Source organism: Micromys minutus, assembly GCF_963924665.1.
Source record: "Micromys minutus genome assembly, chromosome: 1".
In the NCBI taxonomy this organism is placed as follows: domain Eukaryota; kingdom Metazoa; phylum Chordata; class Mammalia; order Rodentia; family Muridae; genus Micromys; species Micromys minutus.
Window position 1 is genome coordinate 90266165 of NC_137969.1, and position 21314 is coordinate 90287478.

A 21314-nucleotide genomic window follows, 5' to 3' on the forward strand; every position below is an offset into this window, starting at 1 on the left:
CTGAGGATAGCCACGGTATACTTATATATAATAAATAAATCTTTAAAAAGAAAGAGAGACGAGGTCATAAAATAAATAAATCTTAAGGAAGAGAGAGAAAGTGGCCCCGTATCATCTGGGGATGTAGCTGGGACTCACATGGCTCACATGGTAACATGCCCACCTAACATTCAGAAGGCTGGAGGTTTGACCCCCCACCACACAAACCAAGTGATGGGGTGAGGCAGATCTGAAGTTCAAGGGCTACCCATCGGTGTCTACAGAGATGGGTGGTTCTCACCTAGGGAAGAGAAAGGGAACAGTCAGATTCTGCAAAGAGCTCTAAGCCTTTCCTTGGTGGGGCTCTATTCCTTTATCATTGGTGAACATAGCCTATGGCCTCGGTAAGCTTGGGAGCTGAGATGCAAGGCCTGGGCCCCGTGGAGGTGAGGATAACGGCTTCTCCGGATTGTTATCTGGCTCCAGAGGCAGGATCAGCATAGAGACCACTGGTACTATTACACATACAGAGGGGCCTTGCTGGCGGACCCTGAGGCTGCCTTTCTGAGCCCCAAGCCAGCTGATCTTTCGGACACTCAGAAATCTTCAACTTTTTTTAGTTAAATTCATTTACATCAAGAAATCCGACATCACTAATCTCTTTTTGGAACTGAGCTATAGCTTCCTATGGAGAACAAGCCACGTGACATGTCTCTCCAGAGAAACTTGTATAAATACCTTGAGGAAAGCTATCTTGGCTTTGTTTCCCACACGCTCTGTCTGTTTCAGGATCATGAGGAAAACTCATGTCCTGCGTACCCAGTGCCTTGTCCCAACAAGTGTGTGCAGACTATTCCAAGAGCTGAGGTGAGTAAACAGTCCTCCCTGCAGGGTGCAAGCGTTTAGAATCCTGGCGTAAGGGTTTGATGAGAACCATAGGTAGCCAGAAACCCGGGGACTACAGGATCCTGGGGATGCCCAACCTCTGCCTTCTGAGTGGTCCCTCGCACACCTTTTGTTTCTGTCCCAGCTCTTAGACTCACCAGAGTCTCTCCTCCTGTCCCTCGCTTCCTCCAAGTCATCCTTGGCTCCCTGATCCTACCAAGCAGTCGAAGACTCCATGTGTTTCCACAGCACAGATTGTCTATTTTGCAGGTGAATGAACACCTTATTGTGTGTCCTGAGGCTAAGCAAGACTGTCCCTTTAAGCACTATGGCTGCACTGTCAAGGTAAGCTGTGGGCCACCTTCATCTCTGTCTCTACAGCTTACCGGTGAGTGCAATTCCACTCCAACTCTCTTCGGGATCAGGAAGGGTAGACAGACACCAGAACGATAAGACTACAACTGTTTTGGGGCTCGCCAGGGAAACTGAACCTCTACATGCATACATGTTTGTATATGTATCTGTTATGTTCACATGTATGCTCACCTAGATGTGTGGGGAGACTTATTCTGCCATTGTGGGGCTTGTACCCACCACATCTATAAGCAGCCCAGCATTCTGGAAACTTGGGGTGAAGCTTGTGCATTATAGTCATGAAAGTCTGCTGCTTCAGGCTTTGCTCATATGCCTTCAGCCTGTTGGACAAGGCCTAGACACATTATGGTTGGGTCGTCTTTACTTAAGGTTGACCAGTTGTACTAATTGCAAAATGTTCTCACAGCTATACCCCGACTAGTTTTTGTTGATCATAATCTAGCCAGGTTGTCACATGAAACCAACCATAGTGGTAATTTTTTTTCTAATTCTGCTCTGTTGGGTCTATCAGGGTCAGGAACCTTCCAGAGTCATCCTTCCCATGATTCCTGGGTTTATCATACCATCATATACCACTAAAAATGTTTTGAGACAAGGATATTTGAGGCTGTTTAGCTCTGTAGTGGAGCACCTGCCTGGCTGATGTGAGGAAGGCGCTAAGTTTCATTCCTAGCGATTTTATTCCTAGTGATTTCATTTCCTAAGGGAAAGAAATCACTGAAATAAAGCAATTCCAAATTGCGTTTTAAAAATCATTGTCAATATCTTAAAACCCCTTAAAATAATTATTCAATACGTTATATGAAATAAAAATAGAGAGAACAAAGTTTGGCCTCCATCTCAGGCCTTTTGGCCGATTCTATTTGGTCAGAGTAGAAATTGAACATTTCGCTGAGTGTTGCCAATAGATTCCATAAGTCTAAAATTACACCAATTATATATTTAACCTAAATACATTTCTTTAGTTTAAAAAAATATTTGAATGGTTGGAGTGCAGGTCAGTGGTAGAGCAGATGGGGAGAAATGCTGACAGATCCCCATCACCCCAGTGTGTGTATTCATTGGAACCTTTAACTATAGTGTGACAGCTGGTGGTCCTGTTAGCTGCAGAGTGACCAGGGTTTTCCTTTCACATGACACCATTGTTTCCAGAGCTGAAGACTTTACAGTCAGGCTCCACCTCCAGCTGGGCCTTGTTCTAATGCTAACCTCAGGGTCAAGGGCTGTGGAAGGGTAGGGTTCTCTGAAACCTTCCTTGGAGTAACTACCAAGTGGTCATCCCTCAGAGGGGAAGCTGGTGGTAGATTCTTGCTTAGGCACATGTGGAAATGTGGGCCTTGGCTTTTATTAGCAGTAGACTCTAATAAACAGTATGACCATCAGGAGACACAGAATCATTTCTTCACTCAAATGTGTGTAATCTTCAGGGGAGGTGTAGCCATTTCTTCTCAGGTATGTGTATCTCTAAGCGCAGTAATTTGCAGGCTGTAGGCTCACTACAGCAGGGCAGTATAGAAAAGTTCACTGGAGGGGCTGGAGAGATGGGTCAGCACTTAAGAGCACTGACTTCTTCCAGAGGACCAGAGTTCAAACCCCTGCACGCACATGACTGCTCACAACTCTCTGTAACTCCAAGATTTGACACTCATGTAGAAATACATGCAAGGAAAACACCCATGCATATAAAATAAAGCTAAATACATTTTTAAAAATTTAAAGTTAAGGAAAAAAAAAAGAGAATAGCCCAGGCTTAAAAGAAGCCTGCAAGGGAGATAAGCTGTGTGTGAGAATAGCTGAGTGGTAGCCATGGCAAGAAGAAAATCAGCATGGAGAGTTTTGATTCTTTGTCTCATCAGCTTGTTTGGGCCTTGCTACTAGACAATTCTAAAGAAAAGACCGGAAAGAGCCATTCTTTCCTGTAGTATTGTGGGAAAAATGTGTGCATGGAAACTAAGTAGCAAGTTGCTGAGGTTCTTGTAACTAACTACACAGCTGCCGCCCTCCTCCCTTGAGGAGCTCAACAACTGTGCTTCGCTTGTGCTCTGTGTTGAAGGGTAAGCGGGAGAACTTGCAGGAGCATGAGCGGGCAGCCCTGCAGGACCACATGCTTCTGGTTTTAGAGAAGAACTTCCAGCTAGAACAGCAGGTGAGTCTTGGGGCCACATGTGAAGGGGCAGGGGCATTGCTGACACTTGGCTACTCTGTTTTGTTTTGCTTGGTTTGGTTTGACAGTCTCTCGGGTTCCATACAAGATGATTAAAGGCACACGCTTGGTCTTATAGAAACTTCTAGCTGGGAGGTGCCTTGGAATTCAGTGCATTCATCCCCTCTCCCTGCAGATGAGCTAACTAAAATGAAAGGGGCCTCTCTTGTAACTCTTGAGTGGTAGAATGGGTCTCAAGCCAGCTCTCTCCCTGGCTTACTGTCCACTCCACAGCCTGCTCACACACACTTAGCTCCTTACCTATCACATACTAGATTTTTTGATATTTTAAAATTAAGTCAGTCCGAGCATTACAGTAGTTGTCAGTCTAAGTACTATGAAATTTTGGTGTCAGTCTAAACAGCCTTGGAGAAATTTTGTAACCTGATAAACATATGCTAACTTCATACATACTCACATGACCGTCAAGTCTGTCATTTTCCTGAAGCATTCATCCAAGGCCTCCATAAGGCTGGCCTTAAGGAGCAGTTGTATGGAAGTTAATTGTCTTGCAGGACAATTTTGGAAGAATTTTTAGGCCCACTGTCAGCAGAAGAGTTTAACACTGCAGATTGTTTTGTGATGTCTAATTCCACATTACAGTGGGTGTGTTTCTCAGGCTCACCGCCAGGAGAAAATTGGAAGCCCTGACTCAGTAGTAACTAGTCACAGATCTGTTGTCTGGGACTTCAGGTTCCATCCATTGATTGTGTAGAAGTATATGCATTGTTAGAGACATTGAATCCTGGAAGACACAGCTTCTCCATGAAAAATCACAGAAATACAAATAGATAAGTAGCCAGTCATGCCTTCTGAAACACAATGATGCTTGTGAAATACAAAATCCGCAGAGAAGCATTTCTGGGAAATTCTGTACAGCAAGGCACTCTGGGAAACCTTGCATCAAAGCATTTTGGGAAAGCTGTATAGGCTTTTCCAGGTAGGACACATAAGCTGTACTTTTGTTTATTCATTTCATTAATTATGTGTATGATGTGTTGTGTGCATGAGGCCAGAAGAGGGTGTCAGATCCCCAGGAGTATAGGCAGCTCTGAGCTGATCAATGTAGAAGCTGAACTCAGATTCTTTGCTAGAGCAGTATGTGTGCAGCCTGAGCCTGTAGTCTATACACCACTCCAGTTCACGTGTCTCTGCCCCCATTTCTTCATTTTCAAATGGGGCTGGGGTGGATGAGAACAAGCATTGGTACTTGCAGCATGGTGCCTGGCACACAGAAACATTTCAGTATTGAGAAGAAGCAAGATGCTGGAGGTGGGGTTGGGGAGGTGGATCCCCAGGCCTGTGAGCCACAGATAACTTGGAGGCACTCTGAGCTTTAAGCTTGGGAGGCAAAGAACCTGCAAATGTTAGTAACTGAGATGGGCACCACAGGAAAGGGAGCAGGCTAGAGGCAAGGATGGGGAGGACAGTCAAGGGGCATTATGACCATTTGTATATTCATTCATCAAACACATAGCCAGTGTCTTCCACGTAAGGCATCATGCTGGGTCCAGAGAATAAAGAAGTGAGACATAGTCTCAGTAAACACTCTAGTGGAGGAAAAGGACAGACAACACGAAAAGCAAGTTCTAAGAGGGATGAGTTAGGGCCTGGGTGGGTGATGCAGGTAAGGAAATGTCTCCAGAGGCCGTTCCTTTGAGTGGCTGTACCAAAAAGATAGTTTCTGGAGTAGAGAAGTTCCATGATGGGTGCCAGGTACTGAGCAATCTTGTTGGATACACACAGGCTAGGTTGGTACTGTACAGTTATTGGACAGGGTAACAAAGGGTTTGCTGGGTGCTGTGCAGTCTTGCTGGACAGGATGCACATTGGTTAGCTAAATGCTGTGTAATCTTGTTGAACAGGATGCACATGGGTTAGCTATGTGTTATACAGTCATGCTGGATGCACATGAGTTAGCTAGGTGCTGTGCAGTCTCGCTGGAAAGCATGCACATGAGTTAGCTAGGTGCTGTGCAGTCTTGCTGGATGCACATGAGTTAGTTAGGTGCTGTGCAGTCTCGCTGGAAAGGATGCACATGAGTTAGCTAGGTGCTGTGCAGTCTCGCTGGATGCACATGAGTTAGCTAGGTGCTGTGCAGTCTTGCTGGAAAGGATGCACATGGGTCAGAAATGAGCATGAAACCACAAGGGTGTCAGACTATGTAGAGCCCCATGTGTCCTTTTTAAAAAAGTCACTGGAGACACTGAAGCAGGAGCAACAGAAAACCAGATTTGCCTTTGGTGGTGTTGGTTATGGTGTGGAATGTGAGCCAGAGGAGGACGTGTGCCAGTGTGTGTGTGTGTGTGTGTGTGTGTGTGTGTGTGTGTGTGTATTAGTGTGAGTGTATATATTTGTGTCTCTGTATGTGAGTGTGTGTCTGTGTATCAGTGTGAGTGTGTGTATGAGTGTGTGTCAGTGTGTGAATGTGTCCTAGGTATCAGTGTGTATATATGTGTGTCTGTGTGTGAGTGTGTATGAGTGTCAGTGTGTACCTGTCTGTGTGTGTCAGTATGAGTGACTATGTGTGCCAGTGTATGTGTGTGTCTGAGTGTGTTGTATGTGGTATATATCTATGTGGAGTGTATTTCTGTCAGTCTGTATATGTGCATGTGTGTTGCAGTAAATACTAAAAATGGTTCTGTTGCTACCAGCCTCGTTGTCTCACTTCATGGGAGCTGCTCCAGTGTGAGTCAGGCACCTGGTCCCACAGGTCCTTTAGGTGGTTAGTTACCAAGCCTAGTACCCACACATCTCATTCCATGGGCCTGTTGCACCCACACCTCGAGTGGGCAACAGAGCTGGAACTGCACACAGTCCAGCTGACTCTCAGCCATAGCTTTCACACACTGTTCTCCACAGCCGGTAAAAACACGACTCAACAATCAATAACTTATCAAACAGATTTATATGTTAAAATTCTCAGTGAGAGACTCTGTCTCAAGAGAAGGGGTAGAAAGCAGTGGAGGAGGCACCAGACTTGCATATGTGCACACACACACACACACACACACACACACACACACACACACGGATTATGACATCTATGTTCAGCAGTGCTCACTGGGTTGGGCTAGACTCGCTGATGGTTACCCGAAGGGGCTCTTGGGGAGGGGCAGAGACAGAGCAGATAAGTGAGCCCTGATCGGTGTCCAGCTGTCTGACAGCACACATTGAGAGTGCACCGAGCCAGTTCATCAAGTTCAGCCATGTGACACTCCTGACTGGCAGGGCCCATCACTGTGGGTGAGGAATGGAACGTTCTACAGTTCTGGTTTTAGAGACCACCGGCAAAGGCTTTCTTAAATTACACAGGATTCTACCTGACAGCATTGGCCTTAGAAATGCACATGTACCGTCTCCCGCTGGAAAGTCTTATCCCATTACCTGTGTGCATGCACTTAATGACTCTCTCCTGCCTTCATGCCCGTTGTTAGATCGCTGACTTATATCAGAGTCTTGAACAGAAAGAGAGCAAGATCCAGCAGCTGGCAGGAACTGTGAAGAAGTTTGAAAAGGAGCTTAAGCAGTTCACACAGTTGTTCGGCAGGAATGGCAGTTTCCTCTCAAATGTCCAGGTAAGGGCTTGAACAGATGATGACCCATGGGCAGAAAGTGCTGACTCAGTGGCTCACGCCACCTGTAATGAGTTCCAAAGGACCTGATGCTCTCTTCTGGTCTCCACAGTCTTCTGCATGCACTCGGGCACACACACATGCACATAAGTAATTTTTTAAAAGAAAAGAAGGGCTAGAGAAATAGCTCAGCAGTTAGGAGCACTTGCTGCTCCAGCAGAGGACCTGGGTTCAACTCCCAGCACATACATGGTAGGAGTTTACAACCATCCATAACTCCAGTTCCAGGGATCCGATACCCAATTTTGACCTTTGCGGGCACCAAGCACATACAGAATTCACAGACATACATGCAGGCAAAACATTCACATAAAATAAAACGAACAAGCCTAACTGTAAATCTTAGGGGAAAAAAAGAAAGAAAGAAAAGAACCATCTTGGTGAGACATGGCTTTTACCATTCAAAGCTATGGTCCACTTTCACTGAGTAGCAAGGGGTTTTCTTCTTCGCTTCTAGCCTGGAAACCATTTCAAATGCATAGAAAAGCTGCCAGACTTAGGTGGCTCCAGGCACACCTGCATAGCTCTCCCACATCCCATTCAGCACCTTGCCCCATCTGATCTGTTCCTGGCACCCTCCTCGCTTCCGGTTGTGGCCGTGGACCACCAGAGAGAATACCACATATGTGTGTGGCCCTCTGCAGCTCACATCAACACGGTCTTTTACATGACCCACTATATTTTTATACCCATGTGGGTAAATGCAACATTTATGCCATACTTTCATAATATGTGTGGAAATTGGGATTTTAATAAATGTTGAGTTCTATTCCCCTGTTGAGAACATTGAGAACATAGCTTTCCATTCTACAGAATCAATGATGTAAAGATTATTAGTTCCCCTGGGAAGGGCAGGCCTTAAGTGTCACTCAGCTGATCCCGAATATTAAATAACCACAAATGGATCCCTAATGAACAAGAGCTCCCATGACGAGACTTGTAGTGGAAGATTTTAAGGCATATAGTGTGGGCAATGTGTTCGAAGTTTCTGTTGTTCCAGAGAGTCTAGGGCATAGAAGTTTTATACTTGTTCACTAAATCATATACATATATACATGCATGCATGCACCCATTCTACGTGTGCTGTGCATGTATGTGCAGATGTGTGTGCACACATGCATATGTATGTGTTAGTATGTCCAGAAGAAAAGAAATCTATCATACTTTTAGTTCAGACTTTTTCCTAAACACAGAGCAACATGGAGTAATTAAGACTAGATAGGCTGGGCTGGAGAGATGGCTCAGCAGTTAAGAGCACTGACTGCTTTTCCAGAGGTCCCAAGTTCAATTCCCAGCAACCACATGGTGGCTCACAACCATCTATAATGGGATATGATGCCCTCTTCTGGTGTGTCTGAAGAGAAGGACAATGTACTCATACATATAAATATTAATGTAGTATATTAACATATAATATATTCAAGCATTAATAAAGAACTATATTATTAATACTTGTTTATAGCAAATGTGTTTAATAAATAACTAAAATTAATTAGTATATTTAAATATAAGTATATAAATATTATATGTATGTATTTTATATATTTATATAAAATATAAATATATATTTACATATTATATATGAAATAAATGAATGAAACTTTAAAAAAAAAAAAGACTATCGGGGCAAAGCAGGCAGATTAACGTCTCCACGTGAGAGATCCACAGAGCACGTAGGCCTCTTCCAGACTCGTCCTGTGCTGCTCCTGCTCAGCCTCCTTACAGAGGGAACTGGAGGAGAGGAAGTGAAGGCGAGGGAGCACAAAGAGCATGTGCGTGAGAGGAGGGAGGACTTCAGACACATGGAGGGAAGCTCAAAGATTCACCAGAGGAGAGCAGTCAGGAGAGGAGAAGGAAGAAAACCAGCAGCTGCTGGTTCTACCATATTTACCCAACTTCCTCTCTGGACATGGCTGCTTTTATTTCATTGTTGGCTATCATTGATTATTGGTTACTCATTGATTATTGCCTATTCATTGATTATTGGTTACTCATTGATTATTGGATATTCATTGGTTATTGGTTATTCATCGGTTTCATTATTATATGTGAAATGTTTGTATCAAAATCCAGTCAACAAGTTACATATCCACCGTCTAGTTCCCAAGACACATGCTCTTGTCTGTACCACAAGGCTCTCACCAGTCACACGGACAAGTCAGCTTGGCTGGAGGCGCAGGTGCGGCAGCTGCTACAGATGGTTAACCAGCAGCAGAGTCGACTTGACCTGAGGTCTTTGGTGGACGCGGTTGACAGCGTGAAGCAGAGGATAGCTCAGCTGGAAGCCAGTGAGCAGAGATTAGGTATGTGTGTGGGAAGCAGTCCAGTTCCCTCGTGTGACTTCCCTGTCTGCATGATGCAGAGTAGCTAAATCCTGTTTGTGAAGCAGTCTGAGGCCTGAGCTGCCTCAGGAAAGGAGGGTTGCCACAATGTGTGTGAAGTCAGATGAGAGACCGAGGCAGTTCCGAGAGCTGGAAGTGGTAATCGTTTAGAAATTTGGAAAATAACAACAACCTAAGGGAGAGAGGTGATGGGTGACTTAGGGTTTGGCACACTGGGGCCAGTGAGATTGCTTAGCAATCAGGATGGCCAATGTATCAGTGACTTCTCTGTTGCTGTGACAAAGCACTGTGACCAAGGTAACTTACCAGAGGAAGGTGTATCTGGGCTTATGGTTCCAGAGAGATAAGAATTTACCACCATCTGATAGAGAATCATGGCGGCAGGCAGGCACGGCGCTCAAGCAAGCCGCTGAAACCCTAAGCCTGGTGATACACCTTCTTCAACAAGACCACACCTTCTAATCCTCTCCAAACAGCCACCAATTGGGGACCAAGTATTCCAATGCCTGGGACTTTTGAGACACAACTCATTCAAACTGTAACACCCAGAGTCTGATCTCTGGAACTCACACAGTGGAGGGAAAGAACCAACTATTGCAAGTTATTCTATGACCCCCACATGTATGCTTTTACACACACAGTAATAATAATAAATAATAACAATAATGCTTTTCAATGTAAAATTTGTTATAGGGGTTGGGGAGATGTCTCTGTAGATAACACACTGGCTGCACACATGATCTGGAATTTGGGTTTCTAGAGTCATGTGATTGCTGAGTGGCCTGAGGGCTACCTGCAATCCTGACACTTTGGAGGCTTGAGACAGGGTCTCCAGGACAAACTAGCCAGAACACCAGGGATTGGTTCAGTGAGAGAACTGTATCAAAAGACTAAAATGCCATTGGGGAAGACACCCAGCATCAACCCTCTGGCCTCTGCATGCCACATGCACCTTACAGCCACACATGCATGCAGGCATGCACAGACACTTACATCACAGGCACACACACCCGTTAGAGGAGCTGAGTGAAGAGGGCACTTCTATGTCTGCTTGGTGTCAGCTTACATCAGCAATGTGTAGCACATGTGTGTGTGGTGCACATGTGTATGGTGCACGTGTGTGGGGCACATGCGACACCACGCTGGTACTTCTCAGGCAGTGTTTGATGACAGGCCCGAGCTGCAGCCCCCTGTTCTGTGTTTCCTTTCAGTTGTTTTAGAGGGAGAGGCCAACAAGCATGACGCACACATTAACATCCACAAAGCACAGCTGAGTAAGAACGAAGAGCGCTTCAAGCTGCTGGAGGGCGCCTGCTACAGTGGCAAGCTCATTTGGAAGGTGACAGATTACAGGCTGAAGAAGAGGGAGGCCGTGGAGGGGCACACAGTGTCTGTCTTCAGCCAGCCTTTCTACACCAGCCGCTGTGGCTACCGGCTCTGTGCCAGAGCGTACCTGAATGGGGATGGGTCAGGGAAGGGGACACACCTGTCCCTGTACTTTGTGGTGATGCGGGGTGAGTTTGACTCACTGTTACAGTGGCCGTTCAGGCAGAGGGTGACCCTGATGCTTTTGGACCAGAGTGGCAAGAAGAACCACATTGTGGAGACCTTCAAAGCTGACCCCAACAGCAGCAGCTTCAGAAGACCTGACGGTGAGATGAACATTGCCTCTGGCTGTCCCCGCTTTGTGTCACATTCTACTCTGGAGAACTCCAAGAACACCTACATTAAAGATGACACCCTGTTCTTGAAAGTGACCGTGGACTTAACTGACTTGGAGGATCTGTAAATGTTAATTGATAAGGAAAGCTCTCGGCACAAGCAGCAGATGTGACTGTCCTTAAAGCCCAGCACTCTGGACCGAGCATGCTTTTGTTCTGTCTTTCTGTCTTTAATGTCTGGCGTGTTATCTTTTTACCTGGGCTTCCCTCCCACCTCGCTTGAAACCTAAAACTCTTAGCACATTGCTGTTATTTATATTTTTATATCTTCTGAGAAATTATAATAATTTGACAAGAGGCCCTGGGGCTCTTCTCTCTCTCTCTCTCTCTCTCTCTCTCTCTCTCTCTCTCTCTCTCTCTCTCTCTCTCTCTCTCTCTCTCTCATGTTTGGGAAGTGTTTACAGGGAGTCCAGTGTTCAGTGTGACTGAGTACTCAGGGGCAGAATTCCCACTGAAGCCCTTCAGCATTTATCAGTTGACTCATTGCTTCCACACAGGACCCCAGGCCTGCAGCAGCCTTCTTGCCAGGGGCAGGCAGGCTGTGCCAGTCAGTTTGGGTGATGTGGCTACATATGCTGCATTTGGAGTGAGTGCCAACTCCTTGGAAACCGCATCACCTGTATTTTATGAGTTGCACCGTTTTCAACGTTGTATACCAGCTGGTAAATGGGTTGGTTCTTCCCCCTCCATGGGCACAGAAGGTGCCAAGGACCAGATGTTTAGTGAACCAAAGTTCAGATTTCACCAAGTTTGACCAAGTTAAAAAAAAAAGTATCTTCTTCGGTCAACATAGTCAACTGTACCAGTCTCACAAAACTCCGCCCGGCAACCTCTGTATGGCAGTAGATGTGAGGATGAGTAAAATTCATTTTGAAAGAGAAAACATGAAAGAAAAAAAAAAGGACAAAGAGGGTTCCATTTGCTGTGGATAGCAGCTGCCCAAGCACTCCTGTTCTTCTGGAAGAACTTTTAGATTCATATATTCACCAGGAAATGAGCATTTGTAGAAACTTGTAGAGTTTTCTGTCAAAGTACTGAGTACTCTGTGATCAGAAATGACTAGGTTCTTGTAGATCTGTTGTAGCGGTTCTTAACCTGGGAGTCAAAAAACCCTTTCTCTGGGGGTTGCCTATGGCCATCAGAAAACCCAGTATTTGCATTACAATTCATAACAGTAGCAAAATTTACAGTTATGAAGTAGCCACAAAAATTATTTTATGGTCGGCGTCACCACATCATGAGGAGGCACGTTAAAGGGTCACAGCGTTCAGAAGGTTGAGAACTGATGGGCTTTTGGGTCTGTGTGTAAATGCAAGCCACCATTTGTCCCTCAGTAAGCCTGAGACTGATCTGCCATCCTGCCCTGACTGGAAATGGGAGCTGTGCTCATGTAGTGTTGACTCCTAAGCACAGGACAAGTGTTGGAGCTCAGGTGATAGCATGCTCTTGCATTTGGTTCTTAACCTGTATAAGAGACAGAACCTGGGGCCGCAGAGATGGCTCAAGGGTTAAGAGTGCTTGCCACTCCTCCAGAGAACCTGAATTCAGTTCACAGTGTTCACATCAGGTGGGTCCCAGCCACCTGTAACTCCAGCTCAGGCATCTGGCCTCTGTGGACATTTACACACATCTTCACACAGATGCTCACAGATACACAGAATCTTAGAAACAAAACATGGGGCTCAATTCAGCGGTTAAAACTGTCGACTCTTCCTTCAGAGGACACAGTTTCTGTTTCTAGCACTAAGGGGGAAGCTCACTACTATCTGTAACTGAAGTTCCAAGAGGTCTGATGCCCTCTTCTGACCTCTTTCGGTACTGCATTCATGTTTGCAGACACACATGCAGGCAAAGCACCCATCCACATAAAATAAAATATTGGTTTTAAGTAGAAACAACTTACCTGACTCACCTCTGGGAGTCCGGGAACTCTTTTAATCTGTGAAAGAGTGAAGATACTTGTGTGTGTGACAAGTATACGTGTGTGTGTGTGTGTGTGTGTGTGTGTGTGTATTGGTTCTGGAATGACAACCCAAGGCATCTATCTCCCTTTATCAGTGGACTAGTCTGTTGATGAGCCATTACTGACAGCATTATGTGTGGTAATGAGGCCCTGATGGAGGTAATTGTCCCTGGCCTCTTTACCTGCCTCTTTCTCTACTTTCTCAGATCTAATATGCTTTTTCTCCATAATATTCTGCCTCACCACAGGCCTAAGTCAGTGAGGCCAGGAGAGCATAAAGTTTCCGAGGCTGAGAGCTGAGATGTGTTCATCCTGAGCTAGGGTTCTGGGGCACAGGGTCCTGGGGTAGAAAAGCAAGCACCACCTCTAACTCATCTTCCGTCCCATTTGTTGTATTTTCCGAGATGTGCTTGCAAACTGGGCAGCACAGTAGAACACTCTCTGGAGGCGTAGGTGTGGGTGAGCCGGCTCGACGGCAGGGGAGCAGGAAAGCTGACCTGCCTCCTGTTGGTGGCAGCGCGGGGTGGACTAACCAGCAGTGCTGCAGATGGTTAGTCACACTGATGGTACAGATAAGAGGAGCTGCCACCCTGACCTGACCCACTACTGCTCAGATGTCATCTGCAAATTGGGACGAACTGAAAAGGCCAGTCCTGGGCTGGAGAGATGGCTCAGTGCTTAAGAACACTGGCTGTTCTTCCAGAGGTCCTGAGTTCAAATCCTAGCCACCTGTAATGGCATCTGATGTCCTCTTCTGGTGTGTCTGAAGACAGTGACAGTGTACTCACATAAATAAATAAGTAAATAAATCTTTTAAAAAAATAGGAATAGAAGAGAAGATTTGCAGAGAAAACCTATTTCCTCTTTCTTCTCATTTAGAGATACAATACCACAATTCATCAAAATAATAATAATAATTGAGGGAAGATAAGCACACAGGCAGGTAGTGAAAAATAAAGACTTTTATTTTTAATTTTACTGTGGGGTTAGGGAGGAAACCCAGAGCCTTGCTCATGGCCAATAACCTGTCCGTGCCCACTGCCCTCATTCACACCGTGGCTAGACTTCTCTGTGTTGGCGTCCATCCCGTAGCCAACAACTCAAGCTACTTCAAAGTCTGTTTGGCAAATTAGTTTTTAGGTAACCATCTGTGTGTATGAGTTTCTGTGTGCAAGCAAACATGTGTACGTGTATCCAGAAATCAGCTTCGGCTACATTTTGAGTAGTAATGTGTATTGTGCTAAAGCAACATTTCTAGATCTAAAGGTGCTAACCAGAAAAAGAAACATTTGCTGAAAGTTTTCATCAACAGTTAACAGAAAACTAAAACAATAACTTTTTAAAGGCTTCTGAGTATTAACAAGTGTCTCTGTTCCTGAGTATTCAGAAACCCATGACTGCCATTTTCTAACATGTTTTGTCCTGATGTCCAGTTCAAGTCCACCTGTAGTTTCTCTGTTGAAACAAACATAGCACTCCCGAAGCACTGCCTGTCCTGGCTAGAATTTGGCTGGGAGGTGGGGGAGAAGATGAGATCTGAACAAGATGAATGGGAAGGAAGAAGACTTACCAGGCGCAGACTCCCCTCCTTTCCAGCTGAGGGCTGTGCTTCTGGCAAAGCCCTTCTGGTCCTGCTGGGACCAGGCACACCTGCTGGAGCCTCCCCAAGCATCCAGGCTTCAGAACACAGGGCGAAAACAGAGCAGAAAGGAAACAGGGTGAACCAACAAAGCTGCAAACGGAGGAGGGGAGAGTCATCTTTTCTCCAAGTGGAGCTGTGGCACTGCCAAAGGCAGAGTTGCCTGCCCTGGAGAACTTCTGACTGGTCCTTACAGGTTACAGGTCAGCTGGTCTGGTTTGGGGGGTCAGCACTAGAGCTAGGGCTCCTCCACTTGCTGCACCCCTCCCTCTATGCAGTGTCCTACTCAGAAGGACAGAAGCATCCTTGCCTCTGCGTTCCCCACCCAGGGATGTAAATGTACTTACTCAGCCTGCCCTCCCCCTTCCCACCCCCTGCCTCCCTGTGGGAGAGCCTTAGGTGTGAGAACCTTTATGTCCCTGTCTCTTCCAGACTCACAATAACACTTTACAGACACAGGGTTGTAGGGAGCCGTATTGGATTTGGGCCTGGCCATTTTTGTGACTGTATAACTCAGAGTGGCTACGTGACTCTGGGCAGTATAGCCACAGATACTCAGCTCTATGATGACTGCCATAAAGTCATGAGATTGTTTGACAAAAGCCGCTCCTGATATGTTGGCTGCACAGGAAGACTCCGAGAACAACCACGGAATGTCCCCCTCCCCTCGATCACAAACTGCTCTAGCCTGAGCAAGCACCAGATATCCCCGCCAGATGATCTCCTCACCCCATTCCCCCTACGTGAGGGCCTTGGTGCCTACACAAGATAAGTTACAACTCCGCTAATGACTGTGAATTCCAGAGCTCCACAATCAATGGTGCCCAGGTGTTAAGGCAGTTAAGCCCTAAATCTCCTAGCTAACAACTGACAAGATACCTCCGTCTGTGTGCTCACCCCGCATTCCATCCCCTTGTATAAGAGAAAGAACCTGTGTCAATTAAATGAGACCTTGACAACAGAACCTTGCTTGGTCTCCTTTCTCTCTCCACCCCCTTGACCCTCAGGTAGTGCCTCTTCGGGACCCTGAATAACTGGACCTGCTCGACGGGTCACTGGGTGAGCTTGTGGCTCCCAACATAGTTTTCCCAGAGCAAAGGCAGAGGAGCCTCATGTGTCTGTAGCGCTCCTTAGATTGCTAGTTCTAGGCAAGGGTCCACGTCTGGTTACAGTTTGTATCTCACAAGTTATGGTACATAGCAGGTGGCCAACACACTTTTTATTTCACTTACTGTGCTGGCTAGTTTTGTGTCACTTGACACAAGCTAGAATTATCTGAAAGGAGGGGACGTCAAATGAGAAGATGACTCTATGAGATGAAGCAGGTTTTCTTAATTACAATTGATGGGCAAGGGCCCAGCCGTTGTGGGTGCTTGTCAACTCTAGGCTGGTGGTCCTGGGTTCTGCAAGCAAGCAGACTGAGCAAGCCATGGGAAGCAAGGCAGTAAGCAGCATCCTCCAAAGCCTCTGCAGCAGCTCCTGCCTCCAGGTTTCTGATCTGCTTGAGTTCCTGTTCTGACTCTCTTCAGTGATGAACAGTGATGTGGACGTGCAAGCCAAATAAAATCTTTCCTGCCAGCTTGCATTTTGGTCGTGGTGTTTTATCACAATAGAAACCCTACGACAGTATCCATCTGGGAGACCGGTCAGGAGTAGGGCTACCCGAGTGCTCTACCAGCGGAAATAAAGCTCTTGGGGGATGTCCCAAGAACACAGTGACAAGTGTGGGTGACTGTGTGGGTCACTGTACCCCTTATTTTGATAGTGCCTTTCTTACTCGCTGCACTCGATACTTGACCTGTGACCTGCCGGAGAGTGGTAAAGGAACCCAGACTACAGTTCTGCGCCTGCGCCTAGTGCTGAGGGGCGTGACACAGCAATAGAAATGTCCCTGGGCGGTTTTCCATCTCACTCCAAAACAACTCAGCACAAGGGATTGCTCACGTGGGAGAGGGAAGAACCCCAGAGGCAAACCCAGTTCAGTGGGGCAGTATGTGGAGGTGCTCACAGCGACACCCTCCGAGGAGCAAGGCCAGGCCAATGTGTATGTTTGTGTCTTAGTTTTCGGCAAAGGCAATAAGAAAATTTTAATGCAATAGCGAAAAGGCTTATCGAAGAGAATATAAAGAAATATGGGGCAGGGTGCGTATTTTGGGAGTTGTAAAGATGGCTCAGTGATAGGGCCCTAGCTACTGGTACATTCATGAGGGCAAACGCCCATGCACAAAAAATAAAAATAAATCTTTTGAAAAAAGCAATTCCAAAATGTCTGGGAGGCGAGCATCCGACAATGTTTCAGAATGCTGTCTGCTGTCAAAACACGCCGCGTTTTCAAAATGATTTTACCACCTCTGCTTTTCACCGGCATTTGTCCCAAACTTTTTTCCTGTCTTTAATAGTTTCGCACTGTCTGCAAGATAAAAGCCTCAGAGTTCTGGCTTAGTTCTTTTTAGCTACAGTTCCTTTTATTTTTCCAAAGTCGGGGCGTTTTTGTAACATGTAGCTCTGGGAATGGAGAGCCTCGAATCTCCCAGCATCGAATACAGAATGTTATATGAACATGCATTTTGTTTCCAGTACAAGGTACAGACCGCTTTAAGTGTTCAAAATGATGTGGCTTTGAGCTTAATCCTGTCAACACCAAACACTCGCTGTCTCTCACTGCCCCATCCTGCTCCGCTACCAACCAGGACTCACTACAAACTTCCCCTGCAGACAGCGAGCCACAGGAGCCCGCCCACCAGCCTCAGCCCGAAGATGGACCGGCAGAACAGGAGCCCGCCCACCAGCCACAGGAGCCCGCCCACCAGCCAAAGCCCGAAGATTGACAGGCACACACGGCTGGGCGGGACTTCCAGGCTTACATCCGTAGGAGCGACCCAGCAAGGGGCGGGGCCAAGGGTTTATCTGCCTCTAGCAGGGTTGGAGGCGAGGCCACCACCAGTAAAGTGTTCTGCTCGGGATGCTGTCCCCTTCCACGCACGGTGAGAGCCTTTCCACGCGTGGTGAGCATCCAGGTGTTAGGGCTAAAATTTGTCACATCGAGTGTGACAGGATGGCGCAGGTTCCCAAGACTTGAGAGGACGTGTTTACGCAGGTTAATCCCCCAGATTGGACGCCCACTTCCGTCTTCCTTGACTCTTAAAGGAAAGTGACTTGTCTTCAGGTTTCGGAGTATTTCTTTTAGGCTCTGGCAGTTTTTATGCTGCGCTTTACCGCAGTGTGGGGGTTTGTTGGCTGTAGTCCTGGTTTCATTATTCGACCTTTGGATCCTGGTGGGTTGACAGGTAGTCTCTTATTTTTGTGGGTAAGGATGTATTTGTAGGTAACAATTTTAACTTTTCCCAGGAGTCCAGTACCTCACTGGATAGAACCCCTAAGGGCACTTACTTCAAAGTGGCATCTTATGTTTCTCTAACTTTCTGACAGACAGCTTTTTAAAAGTTACAATGATGATTCCTTACCTCGTCTGCGAGTCATTTTATTATGATTATGATTGTGATTATTTTACACTAGAAATGACTAAGGTGTCCCAAATATTTTCAGTATCGCAGTATCGGCCTTGGGGGTGATCCTATCTTTCCTCCGGTATTTAAAATAGATTTTCCAAGTGAGTCCCCAAGTGCAGTAAATGAACATGAGCTCTGAGAGATGCAGAGACAAAAGCAGGTGATACAGAAGTGGCAACAGATGCAGCAAGGGAGTGTGGGATACATGAGCCAGCTCTGAGCCTATCCCCCATCCCGAAGAACCCCGAACAGCATCCAAATCAGACCCAGCCTCCACACATACAAGGGCATCGCTCCCCTAATTCTTCCTCCAGTCGGGTGTGTTCTCCACAGCCCTGTCTTTCATGCACAGTCCCAGTCCCTCAGTCGGTCTCTGAAGACGTGGACACAAATATTCACACCATCTTGTTCTTCTCATCCTGGACGGATAATTGCCCAGACCGCCAACCCCATGGAACAATCCCAGAATTCCATGCTTTCTCGGCTTGTTGGCAACACAGGCCTGAAAAGCGGGTAGAACAGAGAGTTCTAATATCGCAGGCGAACTCAGCCCTCACACGGAGTGTGCTACACACACATTCCAGAGGGACAGGATTTTGGAAGCAAAGCATTTTTTCCCCTTAAGACTTTGTAAACAGCTCTCACAGATTTCTTAGCCTAAAAGACAACTTACCATGGAACATGTAATATCTGTAGTAGCTATTTGTGGTTTAAAGAAAGTGCGTGCAGGCCAAACCTGAGAGATAACAAATTACAAAGAATGTGGTTTTGTTATGGCTGGTTATCCTCAGCCTTTTTTCCTCCTTGTGTGTGATTCAAGTGTGCACTGGAAGGGCTCCTGAAGTATTAAACCAAGCATGTACCTCTACCCTGTATGGCCAATAGGTTTTTATTATTTCAAATGAATAAAAATATGTACTACTGGGGCTGGAGAAACGGCTCACTGACTGCTCTTCTAGAGGTCCTGAGTTCAGTTCCCAGCAACCACATGTTGGCTCACAACCATCTGTAATAGGATGTGATGCCCTCTTCTGGTGTGTGTGAAGATAGCAACAGTGTACTTATATATAATAAATCTTTTTTAAAAATATTTTAAGGGAGGAGGGAAAGCAGCGAGTAAGATGGAAGATGAGGAGGTCGCTGAGAGCTGGGAGGAGGCGGCAGACAGCGGGGAAATCCAAATCTCCTCCCAAAGTGCCCATTGTGATTCAAGACGATAGCCTTCCCATGGGGCCCCTCCACAGATCCAGCTCCTCAAGGAGCTCACCAGCAACGGTGTGGTCAGCAGCCCCAACTCCACCAGCAGGCCAGCTCTTCCGGTCAAGTCCCTAGCACAGCGGGAGGCAGAGTACACAGAGGCCCAGAGAAGGATCCTAGGCAGTGCCAGCCCTGAAGAGGAGCAAGAGAAACCCATCCTCGACCGGCCAACCAGGATCTCCCAACCTGAAGACAACAGGCAGCCCAGTAATGTGATCGGACAGCCCGTTGGGTCCCGACGTGTCACATGGCTTCAAACAGCGCAGATAAATGCAGGCAAGAAAGGCTGCCGCTGCTGCCGCCATCGCCTCCTGGATTGTCTGCTGTGGCCGCACTGCTGTGGCAGACATCTCGACTTGAGCAGAGGGAATAGCCTGACTTACTTGCACTGTGATCCCCCTTGCTCCGCCCACTGTGACCTTCAACCCCATGCACTGTGACCTCTGCCTCCCCCCCCCCACCCCCCGCTTCCCACTGTGATTGGCGTGTTGACAAGGGCTGTCCCAAGTCAATAGAAAGGGAAAGGGTGGGAACTAGGGGAGGATTAGGGGAACCTACCAAGGACTCAGAGTAACCGGTGAGACAGTGCCACTTGGCCCTTGGCCACTTGGGGTAAAAGCCAGTGCCAGCAATAACAGTTTATCATGCTCATTAATTTGGGATTTCAAAACACAAATGAGAACTCCCCCCACCCACCCCAAGTGCATGTCAACATCACTTAAAGTAAGTTCCATTGAAAATGTCCTTTCTTTTTGTTTTTTCCTATTTTTGTTTGTTTATTCAAATACCTGCCTGATGTGCAAGAAAAAGTGCATGGAAAAGGTTTTAGCAGTTTAATGAGTTTTTAATTGAGAAGGGATAGTTTAGTAGTCACTTAAAAGATGTTTCTAGGAAATTGGCTAGAAACATTAACCAACAGGATTTTGATGAGCTTAGCTTCTGTATTCCGCCGCCCAGAAGAGAGGCGGGGTTCGGGAGCGCCCCATAGATGAGTATTTGTACCTAAATCGCCTTCCTCCGGCTAAGTCCCAGCTAAGTTGCCTAGAGATAGCTCAGAGCCTGGGGGAGGAACTGACCCCACGATAATATTGTGAGAGATGGGGAAAGTGGCAGGCTTCCCCTTCCCACACCCCTCAGGGTGAGCTGGCTCCCTACCAGCCAGGTTTGCTGCTTCTAGAGGAGGGCACAGAGTGACTGGGCTCAGAAAGGCAGTGGTGACACTTGTCCAGTGTTTGCTGTCAGCACAAGCCCAGGAGAGAGTCTGGCTCCAGAACTCAGGCCTCTGCCTGGAGAGGTCAGAAGGTAGAGAGGCCTGTGCAAGTGGATGCAACGCTTAAGGATCAGTGGCGTGCCTCATCTGTGGATGGTCCCGGCTCAGGGACTGTACTGGAACATTGTCTGGGTGAAAAGAGGGGACTAGAGCAGCTGGGGAAGCATCGGGAAGGACAAACTGCACTGCAAAGGCACGTGGACCACAGGTTCCTCAGAGGCCTCAGCTGCCCTTCCCTTAGCAGAGCAAGGCTGGCTTGAAGGCCATTTCTGTCCCTGAGCCTGGAGGTTTGCTTTGGCCCTTGGTGGGAGAAGCTAGAGAGGGCGTCTGTGTCCTGCTAGGTGCTCTCTGGCTTTGTATTCTCTTCCAATGCACTTTGCCTTATCCCTCAGCTAGCCTGACAGCCTCCCTCTCCTGACCAGCACTCAGGTTTGGGAGTAGGTGGTGTGAGATTAGGGCAGCCATAGCGGCCAAGGTGTTGAACTTTGCAGGATCACACCGCCTTCGGTTCCTCTGGCTTGGTCCCTGTAGCAATG

General features: G+C 46.9%; 1 protein-coding gene and 1 pseudogene across 2 annotated transcripts in view; both read left to right on the plus strand.

Moving 5' to 3' along the window:
• The window catches only part of TRAF5 (TNF receptor associated factor 5), a 44181-nt gene extending 32955 nt beyond the window's left edge, over nucleotides 1–11226 (plus strand). Inside the window, exons 6-11 of the mRNA XM_080941227.1 lie at nucleotides 769–846; nucleotides 1135–1209; nucleotides 3293–3385; nucleotides 6880–7020; nucleotides 9212–9380; nucleotides 10631–11226. Coding sequence (XP_080797353.1) covers nucleotides 769–846; nucleotides 1135–1209; nucleotides 3293–3385; nucleotides 6880–7020; nucleotides 9212–9380; nucleotides 10631–11208 — 1134 coding nt within the window. The 3' untranslated portion in view covers nucleotides 11209–11226. The remainder of the gene's footprint in view (nucleotides 1–768; nucleotides 847–1134; nucleotides 1210–3292; nucleotides 3386–6879; nucleotides 7021–9211; nucleotides 9381–10630) is intronic.
• An 8146-nt stretch (nucleotides 11227–19372) lies between these two features.
• Nucleotides 19373–19778, plus strand: LOC308427486 (SUZ RNA-binding domain-containing-like; annotated as a pseudogene). Its single transcript has one exon. The product of its transcript is annotated as an SUZ RNA-binding domain-containing-like (transcript).
• The last annotated feature ends 1536 nt before the right edge of the window (nucleotides 19779–21314 follow it).